We start from the raw sequence: 16,187 nt of genomic DNA on the forward strand, positions 1-16,187 counted from the left end.
ATTTTATCCATATTAACTTTTTTCAATGATAGCAATAAATTTATAAAATCAAAATAATTCTTTTGGAAATTTTAATTTTACTAATTAATTTTCTTCATAACCAATATTATTATTTCCGGATAGAACGGATATATTTAAAACATATTTTTTCGGATTATTGAGTACTTTCACTTCATGTTTATGTATAAAATAATTATATACAAAAATATATTCTTCGGTAATTGTTTTTTTTAAATCATTCAAATGGGGTCGTTCAAATGATTAAATATGATATAGCAACATTTATCCGAATAAAACTATTTACTGTTGTTACATTGACTTCATTTGTAAAGGAAAATGTCGACCTTATTCAAGAAACCTCGGCGAAATTTTCGCAAGAAAGTAATAACCATAGATAGCGATTCTGACAATGATAGTAAGGACGAGAATAATTTTGACAATGAGCAGAGTGATATCAAATCCCAAACCTTCAGTAGTGACCAAATCAAAAAGTCGAAGAAAAAGAAGAAAGAGGAATCCCAAGGAATGCATCGTAGTAGCAGCGTTCTCAGCTTCAAAGAAGAAAACGAAGAAGGTGTGAATTTTTCCAACAGAAAGATTATGTTTTTATCACATATTTATATTTATATTTTGCGAAATTTTAGAAAACTTTTTTTAAATGCAATATATTTTGATATATGACAAGAAATTCGGTGGAAATTTTAATTTTACTAACTAATTTTCTTTATAACCAATATGGAAATTAAATGGACCAAATGGATATATTTATATTTTTTCGGATTATCAAGTTTTTACTTCATTTAAAATATAGAAAATAATGAAATTATAATACAAAAATAGAATATTTTAATATCATTATTTTCTCCAGTTGTATTTTTAAAAATGCGATATAATACATATATAATAACTATTTAACATACTTGAATACAAAAGGAAGTATTTGATAGTTTCTATGGCCATAGGCGAAATTTTCGCAAGAAAGTAATAACCCCCATAGCGATTCCCACCCCACCCCTACCCTAAATAATTTTGACATATAGAGTGATATCAAATCAAAACTTCATGTGACAAAATACAAAAATTAGAGATTAATAATTTAAAAAATCCATTTGTAACTGTAAGTTCATTTATTTTCATCATTTTAAAAAGTATTAAAAAACGATAATACATGTAATATTCCAACAGAAAGATTATGTGTTTACACATATTTTTCCATTTGTTTCCATTGACAATTAAATGCAATATATGGCAAGAAATTAGTACTAATTTTCACCCATGGTCAATTTTTATTAATTTGTTACAGGTGAGGTTTTTAAGGTGAAGAAGTCAAGTCACAGTAAGCGGATTGCCAAACAGCTAAAGTTGGCCTCTAAGTTAGCAAGAGAGGAAGAGGAGAAAAGTAAGAAGAGGGAGGATAATTCCCCTTTGAGGGCCTCCCCGGTCCACAGGGAGGACTCGTACGAGGACAAAGATGAAGAAATAAGGGTAATATAATCATGTCATCTAACTCTTTATTATCGCAAAGCTGTATTGGAGTTTGTGGAGTATGTTTTTCATGTCATTTAATACTTCAGCTGTGGAATATATATTATTTCTTATCTTGCATGTAACACAAGTTTTGATTGGTTGGATAACTAATAGTATTTTGTTGTGTTGACAGAGGTTACGTGCGGAGTTTCAGACGTTGAATGGCGAGGACCTTGAAGAGAATGAGAGTGAGGAAGAGACGGAGGGCGGCAGTCAGCTGAAGAAGATGATGAAGAGTGAGTTATTACAACCAATTTTGTATAACAGGGCACCTTATGGAAGCATATCAGAATGATGAGTTATTACATCCAGTATTGTATAACAAGGCACCATTAGGAAATGTATCAGAATAATGAGTTAATGCGGCCAGTATTATAAACTGGGCATGTGAAAAAAACATATCAGAATGTGTTGTTTAATTTTTGTTCTTGTTCACTTGCAGAGGGGGAAATCCCAGATGCTAATATGATTCACATGATCAGAAAGCGACGACAACAGGCAAGGGATTTTGGAGACTACATTCCACTGGATGATACTGAGAGAGCGGAAAACAACAAGTCACGACTCGTCAGGTTTGTAAAAAGATGGAAAAAATGATTATTTTATAATGTGATGTACACATTCTCTAAGAAATGATAGGTAATATGATAGTTTATAACAAATATTGATTTTGTTTATCCTCAAGGAAAGAAATCAATTAATTTCCACACTTTGCAAAAGTTGTGTTTTTCAATGTTAAGAAATTGTTACATTTCACCTTTAAATTACTTTAACATGTTCAATGGTACACATGTAATTGTGTTAATCGTTCAAGATAAGAAAATTTTAGCAAGGAGGTAATATTTATAACACATCTATTGAATAACGAGAATTGATTTACAAACCAGAAAGCTACAAAGGCTACTTTTATTGTTAGGGATGATGACAAAGATAAGTCTGATGATGGGACATAACTTTTGGAAAGTGTGGATTCAACTATTAAAAAGAGATGATAAAAAACAACTGTAAATAAAATATCGGTCACCTTCTTTGATTTCTCATACATGTAAGGTTAGTAAGTAATCTTATTTTTATAATCAGGGATGATGACAACGATAAGTCTGATGATGAAGATGATGAGAGGATGGACTTCTCTGTGAACACACAGGCACGAGACAGGATTAAAATTCAAAATGACTTCTTGGCAAGGCATGGTAAAATTGTATATTTTTTAAAATTAGAGATTTTGGACCTTTTTTATGTGATGGCTGTGTGGTTACATATTTTCATGTAAGTTGCTGAACATACTGACTTGATTTTGACAGGATCGGACAACGAGGACAGTGACCAGGAGCGAGAGTGGGAGGAGCAACAGATTAAAAAGGGGGTCAGCCTAGGGTCAGAGGTGAAGGTCAAATTAAACACACTTTAAAGAAAACTCAGAATAAAGTGGAATTTTGTACTGGTCTCTTTCAAAATTTGTTAATCATTTTTTCAGCAATTATTCCACTGTAAATTTTGTATTTTAGCAACAGACAGATGGAAGTGTTCCAGCAACACCTGTACACAATGACCAGTACAATGGATATCAAGAAACAATACTGGAGAAGAAACCATTCACACCATTCCAGAGTTTGACCAAGTCCGCGGGTTCTACTATAATTAGTATGGAGGTCATCAGAAAACGTCTACAAGACAGGTAAGTTTTATACTTGGTCTTTACCTTAGTCAGGTCAGTGTATACCTAAATTTGGTCATTTATACCTGAGTCATGGCAGTGCTTATTAAAGCTGGTATGTAAACAATTGTATATTTTGCATGACCTTTTCAAACAATTCTTTTTATAGGTTGAACTCTATGGATGAAGTTCATCGTAGCCACACTCGAGAAAGAGACTCGTTAGTTAGTGATATTAGCGATACAGAGAAAAGCATTGACACCTGTCAAGAACAAGTTGCAGGCTTGGAAGAGCGTTACCGCTTTTTCCAAGAAATGAGGGGGTATGTCAGAGACTTGGTTGATTGTCTCAGTCAGAAGGTGGGTGTTTACATTGTTTGGGAGGAAATGTTTTGTGATAGGAGTGGGGTGGGAATCTGTACTTTCAGCATTCTATATAAATAAGATATGTTTCATTATATTTGTTTATCAAAACCACTTGAACAGCTGTATCCAATTTATTTGTACATGTGTGCAGCATTTCTGAACAAAAATTTAAAGAAATAGTTAATTTTGAATTGAAAGGAAAATATTTTTGTTCACTCAAGATTAAATGATATAACTTTAGAAACATTGAAGTAAACATAAAAGAAATTATGAAATGATCATCAATTTAAAAAGTGTTGGAATTTATCAAGTATTATATATTTTCTGGAGTTAGTTATAAAAAAAAAAACAATTACGGGAATATTAGAATAAATTACTGAATGAATTGCACCTAGAGAAAGGGTTTTTTTTTTTTTAATACAAATTAGAATGCTTTAAAATAGATTTTTTTAAAATAATGTACATTTAAAATCAAGGTAAATTCACCAAATTTCCAAGTCTCACAGCCTTTATATTTGGCTGCAAATTTAAACCTGACAAAACATGAGTGTAGGAAGTGCAGGGGCCATGCTGGGATGGGAACAATTTGTGTGTCACCTAACTTTTCTTGTAGAATATTGATTAATTAGCTTTAGGCTAAAATTACCATATTATAGATATCAGAGAAAGAAGAAAATAATGTCATTTATGAATTTGTATTCATATATGGCAAATTTATAAGAAAAACAATATTTGAAAATGTGAGTTGTAGCATATTTTAAGAAAAATTATTTTGAGAAAGGCTGACCCATTCAAATCTTTATGACTTGAGGCTATATGCCTTGAGCATGTGGTTTACAGCTGTTAAGTATACTTCATTACATTAAATACATCATTTACTTATATTGACTCAAAGATGAAAATATTAATTAACTGATATTTTTTCCTCTCCTATAAATTAATTTTGAACAAAATAATTTTAAGTGTAAAAGTAAGTGACTGTAATTATTTAATTTTGAGGATTATAATGGATTAATCTGAGTCTTACATCCGTGTCCTGTGTCTGTTTTACAGGTACCAGAGATTGATAATCTAGAACAGAGAATGCTGACACTGTGGCTGAATAGAGCGCGGAAACTGGTGTCGCGTCGACAGCAGGACGTCAGAGATCAATGTCAGGAGTACATGACAAGTCGGTATTTAACTTTTAATTCCCTAACTCATGACATATCTCTGTCTTCATTATTTCTTGCTAGTAAGGCAAACCCCAACAGCTTAAAATTTATACCCTATTTATATTTTTGAATACTTGCATCTCCTTTGTCAGAGGAAGATTATAGAATAAATGAATGAAAAAAGTACAGGTAGTAGGCTAGTATAAGAAAATAACTTGTATTTTATATATTGAGAATATTGTTAATCAAATTCTTATCTATTTAAATGATAAAGGTAAGTAAAAAGGTGAGTTTTTTATATACCAAGGTATTAAAGACTTTCCTCCTTGTCGTGAAGAAGTTCTGTTTGAGACCAAACATATGGAACTTTTGGATTGATTAGGCGTAGAAAAAAAATATGTTTGTTTCCACTTTCCCGACCGACCCTAATTTATAGTGCCGACCCTAAAAATTTTTTTAATGCTTTTGTCCCATGAAGTGCAAGATTTCACCCAGGGAATTATAGTCTCCAACATTACAAGCTTTTCAAGACAGAAAGAAGTTTGGGTCACCTTTCTATTATAAGTTTAAGTCACAGAAATGCTTGAAAACAACATTTCCCTGCCATTAATGTTACTTCTATACATGTTTTGATTAAAAGCAAAAAAAAAAATATAAAAAAAAATGCCTACCTACCTACCCTATATTTTTTCAGCCTGAAAGCGGAAACAAACATATTTTTTTTCTAGGCCTTATGTTGATTATTTTACTTTTTAGGCACAGCTAATGTGGATATGAACTCACCTGAGGCACAGGAGAGACAGAGACGAGCAGCAGAGAGGGAGGCTCGCAGGTAAATAGAAACAGTTAACTTTATAAAAGGAGACAGGATTAGTAAAGATCAGGTAGACATAATGGAAAGCTTGCTAACTTCAGTACCTTTCTATTACAGATCACGCAGGAGACGAGCGAGAGAACTAAAAGACATAGTGGGGCACCATGACGGCTTGTCATCAGACGAAGAAGAAAATCAATCAGAAATAGCAAAATATAACCTGGAAAAAGGTGGCACTTTTACCCACAATTCCCCGTGCTGGCTGATGACATTTAATGTTGTATATGTAGATATGATTTACTGACTTGACAAGAGATGGGCTCGGTGACAGTTCCCCCTTCTGTGGGGTTGCCCTAAGATTGATAAGCTTGGTTGTCCTATGAATGAAAAACCCACAGTATTTTGTGGTATTAACTCACACTGATGACTTGAAGTGCCCCGCCCACCCCTGTGTATTCTCTACTTGCAGTCACATTAGTGCTTCAGAATATGAACAGCAAAGTGACACATTAAGTGTATGAAATATTTTGCCAAACTTGCTCACATTTGATTTTGTGGGTTAAACCAGAATATTTGTGTCATGACTTGAATTTGTACAATTTCAGAACAAGATAAATATTCCTGAAGTGTCTATTACCGGGTATTCACTATTTGTTGATATCTGTATGTGTAGAATGCTGACTCCTCTGTTTGATTTTCTGTAGAGTCGGTGCTGGGGTCCCAGGAGCGCGTCTTTGAGGACGTCGTGGAGGACTTCAGCGAGGTGGAGAGTGTCCGCGAACGCTTTGAGGACTGGAAACAGACATACAGGGACACCTACCAGGACGCCTACATAGGACTCTGTCTCCCTAAACTGTTTAATCCCTATATCAGACTTAGTCTTATCAACTGGAACCCACTAGAGGTACAGGACATTATAGCTAAATTAGTCAGGCTTGATACTTAATATGAAAGCCTAAGTTAAATAAATTAGACCTAGAGCAGATAGATGTGCAGACAAGTCTATATCGTATAAGCAGAATTTTTAGTCAGGATTTGGCATTATTAGCGAGGGTGTTGAAATCGGTAAAATTGAATATTGCTAAAAATTAATGGCGTTTTATTTGTAACGGCCTCTTTAGTGAGCTTTTTAGCTCACCTCAACGAAGTTGGGGGGAGCTTATGTGATACCCTCGGCGTCGGTGTCGGCGTCGGTGTCGGCGTCGGCGTCGGCGTCCCGGATTAAGGTTAATTTTTTTGGAGCAGTTTTCTTTTTAAGTACTTCTATGTCCTATATTGATTAGACATGCATGGAAGATGTTGCTAGTGAGTTTCATTGTACCAGTCAAAGTTTCAGATGCTGAAATTTCAGCAAAGAAATGACCAGGTTAATGTTTTTGGTGCAGGTTAACATTTTTGGTGCAGTTTTTGGTGTAGGTCTCATTTCCGAGTAACTATAAGCCCTATGTTGACCAAACTTACATGGATGATACATCTTAGGATGCATACTACCAGCCTTGCTTCGGATGCTGAATCTGACCTACATTTTCCGGTTGAGTGAACAGGTTAAAGTTTTTGGTGAAGGTTTCATTTCGAAGATACTTTGAGCCCTATGATGACCAAACTTGCATGGATGATACATCTTAGGATGTATTCTACTAGACTTGCTTCGGATGCTGAATCTGACCTACATTTACCGGTTGAGTGAACAGGTTAAAGTTTTTGGTGCAGGTTTCATTTCCAAGTTACTATGAGCCCTATGTTGACCAAACTTACATGGATGATACATGCAGATGCATACTACCAGCCTTGCTTCGGATGCTGAATCTGACCTACATTTTCCGGTTGAGTGAACAGGTTAAAGTTTTTGGTGAAGGTTTCATTTCGAAGATACTTTGAGCCCTATAATGACCAAACTTGCATGGATGGTACATCTTAGGATGTATTCTACTAGACTTGCTTCGGATGCTGAATCTGACCTACATTTTCCGGTTGAGTGAACAGGTTAAAGTTTTTGGTGAAGGTTTCATTTCCAAGTTACTATGAGACATATAATGACCAAACTTACATGGATGATACATCTTAGGATGCATACTACCAGCCTTGCTTCGGATGATGAATCTGACCTACATCGGGTTGAGTGAACAGGTTAAAAGGTTTTGGTGAAGGTTTCATTTTGAAGATACTTTGAGCCCTATAATGACCAAACTTGCATGGATGGTACATCTTAGGATGTATTCTACTAGACTTGCTTCGGATGCTGAATCTGATCTACATTTTCCGGTTGAGTGAACAGGTTAAAGTTTTTGGTGCAGGTTTCATTTCCAAGTTACTATGAGACATATAATGACCAAACTTGCATGGATGATACATCTCAGGATGCATACTACCAGCCTTGCTTCGGATGCTGAATCTGACCTACATTTTCCGGTTGAGTGAATAGGTTAAAGTTTTTGGTGAAGGTTTCATTTTCAAGGTACAGTGTACTTTGAACCGTATAATGACTAAATTGCAAGGATGGTACATCTTAGGATGCATACTACCAGACTTGCTTCGGATGCTGAATCTGACCTACATTTTCTGGACAGTAAACAGGTTTAAGTTTATGGTGCAGGATTCATTTCCAAGTAACTTTGAGCCCTATAATGACCAAACTTGCATGGATGGTACATCTAAGGGTGCATTCAACTAGGCTGGCTTCGGATGCTGAATATGACCTACATTTTCTGGATTAGTGGAAAGGTTAATTTTTTATACAGGTTTCATTTGCAAGTAACTTTAAGCCCTATGTTGACCAAACTTACATGGATGATACATCTTAGGATGCACACAAATGGACTTGCTTCAGATGCTGAATTCGACATACATTTGTATATGTAAAAGTTATGGGTAAGTCTATCACCAAGAAACTATAAGGCTTATATAAACCAGTTGCTTAAATGATGCATCAAGGGATGAAAACTCTCAATCTTGCTTCAGATGCTGGATTTTAATTACATTTTCATGATGAAGAACTAGTTTTTAGTTTTTATATAGGTCTATTCCAAAGTATCAAAATTGCATAAATTTTGCATTTTTGGATGTACACTTTTTGTTGGTTAATTGTGTGACTTAATATGCCTTACTTAAAGACAACACACGTTGAGGTGAGCTCTGTAATCTCTGATTACCTATGTTTAATATTGCTAAAATTACTTTTTGCTAAATTCAAGGACAAATCGCTAAATTTGCATCTCGCAAAAATTTCCACTTTTACGTATTATGGTGATTGGCAACTGAATGCAATAGTGAAAATGAATTCAACAGCCTGAGAAACGCTATCTAATAAAAAAGTATTTGATTTAATTATATTGTATAAACATTTTAGAATACCTGTTTAATATATCTTTTTTTTTTTAAGGCTAACTGTTTGGACTTTGAGGACACTAGATGGTTCGATACTCTCATATTTTATGGCTTCAAGCTCCAGGAGACGATATCTAAGGGAGACGATGATGTAAGACTACTGCCATCCATTGTAGAAAAAGTTATATTACCAAAATTAACAGGTAGGGGGTGTATTCAGAATTTGATACAATAAAGATAGGGCTTCAGAAACATTTTATAGATTTTTAGCTCACCTCAACGAAGTTGGGGGGAGCTTATGTGATACCCTCGGCGTCGGCGTCGGCGTCGGTGTCGGCGTCGGCGTCGGCGTCCCAGGCTAAGGTTAAGTTTTTTGGAGCAGTTTTCTTTTTAATTACTTCTGTGTCCTATACTGATTAGACATGCATGGAAAATGGTTTTAGTGTGTTTTATTGTACCAGACAAAGTTTCAGATGCTGCAATTTCAGCAAAGGAATTACCAGGTTAATGTTTTTGGAGCAGGTTAACATTTTTGGTGCAGTTTTTGGTGTGGGTTTCATTTCCAAGTAACTATCAGGCCTATGTTGACCAAACTTGCATGGATGATACATCAGGATGCATACTACCGGGATTGCTTCAATGCTGAATCTGACCTACATTTTCCAGTTGAGTGAACAGGTTAAAGTTTTTGGTGCAGGTTTCATTTCAAAGTAACTATAAGCCCTATGTTGACCAAACTTGCATGGATGATACATCTAAGGATGCATACTACCGGGCTTGCTTCAGATGCTGAATCTGACCTACATTTTCCAGTTGAGCGAACAGGTTAATGTTTTTGGTGCAGGTTTCATTTGCAAGTAACTTTAAGCCCTATGTTGACCAAACTTGCATGGATGATACGTCTAAGGATGCACACTACCAGGCTTGCTTCGGATGCTGAAGCTGACCTACATTTTCCGGTTGAGTGAATAGTTAAAAGTTTTTGGTGCAGGTTTCATTTCCAAGGAACTATGAGTTCTTTAATGACCAGTCTTGCATAGGTGATACATCTAAGGATGCATACTTCCAGGCTTGCTTCGGAAGCTGAATCTGACCTACTTTTTGTGGATGAGTGAAAATGTTAGTTTTAATGCATGTTTCATTTCCAATAAACTATGAGCCCTATAATGAGCAAACTTGCATGGATGATACATAAGGATGCACACTAATATATTGCTTCGGATGCTGAATTGGACATACATTTTTCAGATAATAGACAAGGTAAAAGTTATGGTTTGTCTATTACCAAAAACTATAAGGCTTATATAACATTGTATAAACCAAACTTTCACAAATGCTGCATCAAGAGATAACTTCAAATTTGCTTCAGATGCTGGATTTTCATTACATTTTCATGAAGAAGAAGTAGTTTAAATTTTTTATGTAGGTCTATTTCAAAGTATCAGATCAAAATTGCTTTTAAAAATATTTTCATTTTTGGAATGTATACTTTTTGTTGGTTAATTGTGTGACTTTGCCTTACTTAAAGACAACATTCGTTGAGGTGAGCTCTGTAATCTCTGATTACCTATGTTTTATATACAAAATTTGGAAGCAATTTCATGAATAATTTTTTTTTTCAGTCTCCAAAGCTGATAGATTTGATGATAATTGTAATTCAAATAAATTTTCAAAAATATACATGTAGATAGATTATAGGTAAGAATTTTTATTTCAGTGCTAGCGGAGTCTGTCTGGGATCCATTATCCACAACACAAACATCCCGTTTGGTGAACGTTGTCTCCAAGCTCATCCGAGATTATCCATGTATCCAGGCCAACAACAAAACTACACAGGTATGGTCTGTTACAATACATAATGTCTCAGTAATTTCAGGGTTTGACTTGAGAACCCAATGAAGTGTCAAGACTTATAAGAATAAACCACTCCTCAATTTTCTCAAAGTAACAACAGTTTTCATATTGAAGAAAGAAGAGCTACAAATAATTTTTATGAAATTGTGAAAATTTATTGCAGTTCTTTTTTTGTAGCAATTACTTAATGTGATTGTCAAAAGGATCAGAACCACACTAGAAGATGATGTGTTTATGCCTCTGTATCCAAAGTCGTAAGTTGAGCCTATTATTATGTTTCAAAAGAATGTACATCAAAACAGGCAGTGGTCTTGATAACATCGGGGAAAATCAAAACAAATATAATTTTACAGAGAAAAATAATAGATGGGATTATCTGTGCATGTTTGAAGACTGTTTAACACACTTGACCTATCAATTATTATGATAGCTAAGGATTGACTTAATTTCTAAGGTGATTTTATTATCTCTCCATTACAGGGTTTTGGAAAACAGATCCTCCAACTCCTCTGTGTTTTTCCACAGGCAGCTGTGGGTGTGTATAAAGGTAACACACATTAGAAGAAATACTTACATTTTATCTAAATCAAATTTGATTTTATGGTTTTTGAAAAAAAAAATGTTTTCTTTTTTCTTCAGTTGCTAGGTAACATCCTGAGCTGGCATGGTATTTTATCCAATCAGATGCTGCTGAGTTTATCACTGGATGGACTCCTCAATAGATACATCATTCTGGGGCTGTGTAATTCTGGTGTAAATAAAGAGACAATACAGAAGTGTCAGTCTGTAAGTCCACTCTACAGTCATACAATTACAGATTATTACAGTCTGGTCATTTCAAATTAAAGTGCAATAATTTGAAAGGACTTTTACACATAATTTAAACAAAGCAAAATTTTTTATCAAAGCATCATTATTGATTTCTTTTTTAGATCTTTTTTTATTGAACCCTAGTAAGGGTAAAAATTAAAAGAAAATACTGAAATAAAGCTTCACGATATGAATAGGCATTGTTCAAATGTTGACTGTTTGCCATCACAGATTATCTCCACATTCCCGCGGGAGTGGTTCAGTGATCTAGACGAGGACAGGACGATGCCACAGCTAGAGAACCTGAGTCGTTTTCTGGTGTCCGCAGCCAAGACCCTGTACACCGAGGGCCACAGTAAACTCGACTTCGACAAGAAAGATTCCAGGTATATATATGTACATCATTATACTGTCACAGTTACACCAGCTTTCCTGTGAATGATTCTTTTTTTTACAACATCTTGAAAAATATTTTATCATAACTGGATTTATTTGTATTATGACTTTATGACTGAGAACTAAATGAATTGTTGTGATTTTGTAGGGAGTACATCAAACAGATCAGTAAGATGCTGGTTAATATCCACGCCATGGAGTATGCTGTCAATCTCCCTATGTGAGAGAAATACATGTGTTTGTCTATTGCGTCTAGAAAATGCGGAACAGGATTCTGAGTAAGGTTTTGTGATATTGACCTGTTATCACTAGTGATATTGACCTTTGGTCACTAGTGATATTGGCATCACAAGTGATATTGACCTTTCACCACGGGTGATATTGACCTTCCAGCACTACTGAGGCTGACCAATGTTGACCCACCAACAATGGCCAACTGTTGACATTGTGGTCATGAAATGGATTCTCATCCAGTAGCAATCAAAGATTTCAGAATCTTGATACATGAACTCTTAATTTGACATTAGACACTACTCTCCAGTTGTGTTATTGCCACTGTTTTAAAAAGGATGCTTGTTTTGATTCACTAGGATATAACTTTATCAGCTAGATAAGTTGAATGTGATTCAGACTTCCGAGTGATGAAATCAAATAATTGGGTTCATTGTTAACTGATTTGACTGTAAATGTAAAAAGGTTATAAACAAAGTCAATTTCTTTATGGTCAGATGAATCTGTTTATATGTACAGTATAATATGTCATAAAAATCAATGACAGATTTGAAATAAAAGCAAGTAACATCAAGACCAGTAATTTGTATATGTCTTATTTTAGTAACTTAAATAAAAGAAGAATGATGCACATATGTGTTGCATTTTGAGTTGGAAAATTCATTTCACTTCAACCTTTTTACGCTCCCTTTCAAAGAAGGGAGGGCATATTGCTTTGTTGCTCTCTGTTGGTCAATCCGTCTGTTGGTCCACTTAGTTTCGATTCATTTTCTTCTCAACTGAAATGAAATTTGGTATACAGATATATCACAAGAATATGAAGGTCAAGTTCTGTTTTGGATACGATCGCGCCATTTTTGACAAGAGTTATGCCCCTTAGACTTAGAAAAATTCCAGTCATTTGCAGTTTCCGTTCATTTTCTTGGCAACCTTTGCACCTACTGAAATGAAATTAAGTATACAGATTTATCATATGGATACCTAGGTTAAGTTCTGTTTTAGGTATGATCACACCATTTTTGACAGAGCTATGCCATTGCACATACAGAAATGAAATTTGGTTTGCATATATATCACATGAATATCTAGGTCAAGTTCTTTTTCGGATACGATCGCACCCTTTTTGACAGAGTTATGCCCCTTGAACTTAGAAAAATTCCAGTTAATTCCAGTTTCCGTTCATTTTCTTTGCAACCATTGTACATACTGAAATGAAATTTGGTATACAGATATGTCACATGAATATGTAGGTCAAGTTCTGTTTTGGTTACGACCGTGCCATTTTTGACAGAGTTATGCCCCTTAGACTTGGAAAAATTCCAATTATTTGCGGTTTCTGTTCATTTTCTTTGCAACCGTTGTACATACTGAAAAGAAATTTGGTATACAGATATATCACATGAATATGTAGGTCAAGTTCTGTTTTGGTTATGACCGTGCCATTTTTGACAGAGTTGTGCCCCTTAGCCTTAGAAAAATTCCAATTATTTGCGGTTTCTGTTCATTTTCTTTGCAACCGTTGTACATAGTTAAATGAAATTTGGTATACAGATATTTCACATGAATATGTAGGTCAAGTTCTGTTTGGGATATGACTGTGCCATTTTTGACAGAGTTGTGCCCCTTAGACTTAGAAAAATTCTAGGGATGTCAATTTTACTCGGGCAGCTTAGTCGAATAGTCAGATGCTTTAGTCGAACGATAGTCAAATATTCGTTTGATTTTAATTATTTTTTCATATCATCTTCACTATTTGTCTTTTACAGACTAGTTTACAATATTTAACCTACGCTATCACCATTACACAACAAATTCCTGAATTGTAAACATGTACGTAGTACAATAAAAACTGCACATCAATATGTATCCAATGTATTTAATTTCAAAATTAATATATTAGCTGCACATTTTATCTAAATGCAGGATATCAAAAGCTTGATTTGTCCTTTCTTTACATAACGGTAGTACATGTACCCCCATAATTGTCCCCCGCTTGAAAAGTGGGGGATATTAATTTGGGTTTGTCCATCTGTCCGTCCGTTCGTCTTTCTGTCTGTCTGTAACGCTTTGGTTTCCACACGATATCTCGAGGACCCTTTGAGCTTTTGCAATGAAATTCAGCATAGCAACTCCCTGTGGACTAATGAGGAACTCTATTGATTTTGAGGTCAAAAGATCAAAGGTCAAGGTCATAAATAAGCAAATTCTGTCTGTTATAACACTTTCGTTTCCACACGATATCTCTAGAGCCATTTGAGCTATTGCAATGAAATTTTACATAGCTACTCCCTTTGGCCTAAGGAAGACCCCTATTGATTTTGAGGTCAAAAGGTCAAAGTTCAAGGTCGTAAATTTATACATTCTGTCTGTGTGTAACACTATCATTTCCGGGCGATATTTCAAGAAGATTTTGAGCTTATGCAACGTAATTTTATACCAAAACTCCCTAGGACCTCTCTCACCTCTCTCAAAGTGCCCCGCCCCGTTTGTTTTAGTAGTATTCATAGTATTACATGTCGCTAATTTTAGCACAGAGGCGTGAGGAGAGTTACTGCGTATAAAACAGGTTCTCGGCGGACTTTATGTTCTTATTACATCTATTAGAACTGTTTAATAAAGGCTAAATAAATCAAACACCATGGATTGTGTAAAATTTTGAGAATACCGAACATAAATATATACATGTATGTGACTTCGGTTTTGCATATACATGAATCCGACGAAAGCGATTCCGTGGTCGAGTGATATGTCTCTCGCTTCACATGTGAGAGGGCCCGGGATCGAATTTCGGGTGATATATATTTTTTTTTTTTTTTTTTTTTTTTTTTTTTTTTACTAAGTGATAGTATTCATGCAGCATGTGAAATGAAAAATTTATGATGTTATAAAATCATCATTACAGTGTGATAAATATTCCATATAAAAAGAATCTTCTATATACATAATAAAGAATAAGCAATCAAATCTTTATATGCATATTGACATACATGTATTTTATTTTCTTCAGTATACATGTATACATTTAACAATTCTACAAATTCAGTCAGGGGGGTCCGACTTTTTCCCTAAGCGGGGGACACGAATTCTCTGAATTAGCTTGTTGAAGCCAATTTCTACGTGTCCGTCAATGACCTTTGACAGGTAAACAAAGTGTGTCTCTTATGAAAACAAAGAGAGACAGAGAGAGAGAGAGATAGCTTGGGATAAATTTTAATTATGAAATTTTGTGCAAACAATCAATGATGGCATGAAATTAATATCAGAAAAAGATAACACGGTTTAATTACTGTTATAACTGACCCCAATTTATGTGTATTTTGAAGATATGTTTGCCGAAAATATATTTTCCTTTGAACAGTTATACCGTACCCTTAATTTTTACATATGAAAATATTGATCTGTAAATAAATGAAATGGGCAAATATAAGTTTATTGCCTTGAATTCAATATTACATGTACTTTGATGAAACACATTTTTAACGAATAACCGACTAATGAAATTTTAGTAGATAGTCGGTATGATCGAACGATAGTCGAGTACTCGAATATTCGTTGACATCCCTAAAAAATTCCAATTATTTGCAGTTTCCGTTCATTTTCTTGGCATCAGTTGCACATACTGAAATGAAATTAAGTGTACAGATTTATCCGATGAATATCTAGGACAAGTTCTGTTTTGGGTACAATCGCACAATAACACAGTTATGCCCTTTTGGACTTTGAAAAATTCCAATTTTGGGGAAGGGGAGCATAAGTGTTTTACAAACATCAAGATATTATCTCGTTTTCACAAGATAATATCTCGTTTTCACAAGATAATATCTCGTTTTCACAAGATATTATCTCGTTTTCACAAGATAATATCTCGTTTTCACAAGATAATAAGTCGTTTTCACAAGATAATATCTCGTTTTCACAAGATAATTATGTCGTTTTCACAAGATAATTTTTTTCTGGTATTTAAAAAAAAAATAAATGCGTGTCCTAAATATACCACCGTAAACAAGAGCATATTGAACAAAGAAAAAAATTTCTTTAATGATGCAAGCTACTGA

At 34.5% G+C, this 16,187-nt stretch overlaps 1 protein-coding gene across 1 annotated transcript; it reads left to right on the forward strand.

Annotated features, from left to right (window-relative positions):
• Nucleotides 1–317: 317 nt before the first annotated feature.
• LOC134271612 (PAX3- and PAX7-binding protein 1-like) lies at nucleotides 318–12,711 on the forward strand. The gene is made up of 19 exons (XM_062753817.1): nucleotides 318–574; nucleotides 1,304–1,485; nucleotides 1,661–1,763; nucleotides 1,970–2,099; nucleotides 2,608–2,720; nucleotides 2,832–2,911; nucleotides 3,036–3,205; nucleotides 3,354–3,543; nucleotides 4,603–4,720; nucleotides 5,460–5,535; nucleotides 5,635–5,747; nucleotides 6,222–6,421; nucleotides 8,897–9,044; nucleotides 10,559–10,677; nucleotides 10,873–10,949; nucleotides 11,176–11,242; nucleotides 11,335–11,481; nucleotides 11,737–11,891; nucleotides 12,050–12,711. The coding sequence occupies exons 1-19, from the start codon at nucleotides 337–339 to the stop codon at nucleotides 12,123–12,125; spliced, it is 2,502 nt and encodes an 833-aa protein (XP_062609801.1). The 5' UTR covers nucleotides 318–336; the 3' UTR covers nucleotides 12,126–12,711.
• The last annotated feature ends 3,476 nt before the right edge of the window (nucleotides 12,712–16,187 follow it).

This window comes from Saccostrea cucullata, unplaced genomic scaffold (assembly GCF_032062105.1).
Source record: "Saccostrea cucullata isolate Sc308-1 unplaced genomic scaffold, CSIRO_AGI_Scuc_v1 ctg184, whole genome shotgun sequence".
Classification (NCBI taxonomy): Eukaryota; Metazoa; Mollusca; class Bivalvia; order Ostreida; family Ostreidae; genus Saccostrea; species Saccostrea cuccullata.

Coding starts and splice junctions, on each gene's coding strand:
- LOC134271612 (XM_062753817.1), top strand. CDS start 337: ATGTCGACCTTATTCAAGAAACCTCGGCGAAATTTTCGCAAGAAAGTA. Junction 2,912..3,035: donor GGGTCAGCCTAGGGTCAGAG/GTGAAGGTCAAA, acceptor TTTGTATTTTAG/CAACAGACAGATGGAAGTGT. Junction 11,243..11,334: donor AGCTGTGGGTGTGTATAAAG/GTAACACACATT, acceptor TTTTTTCTTCAG/TTGCTAGGTAACATCCTGAG.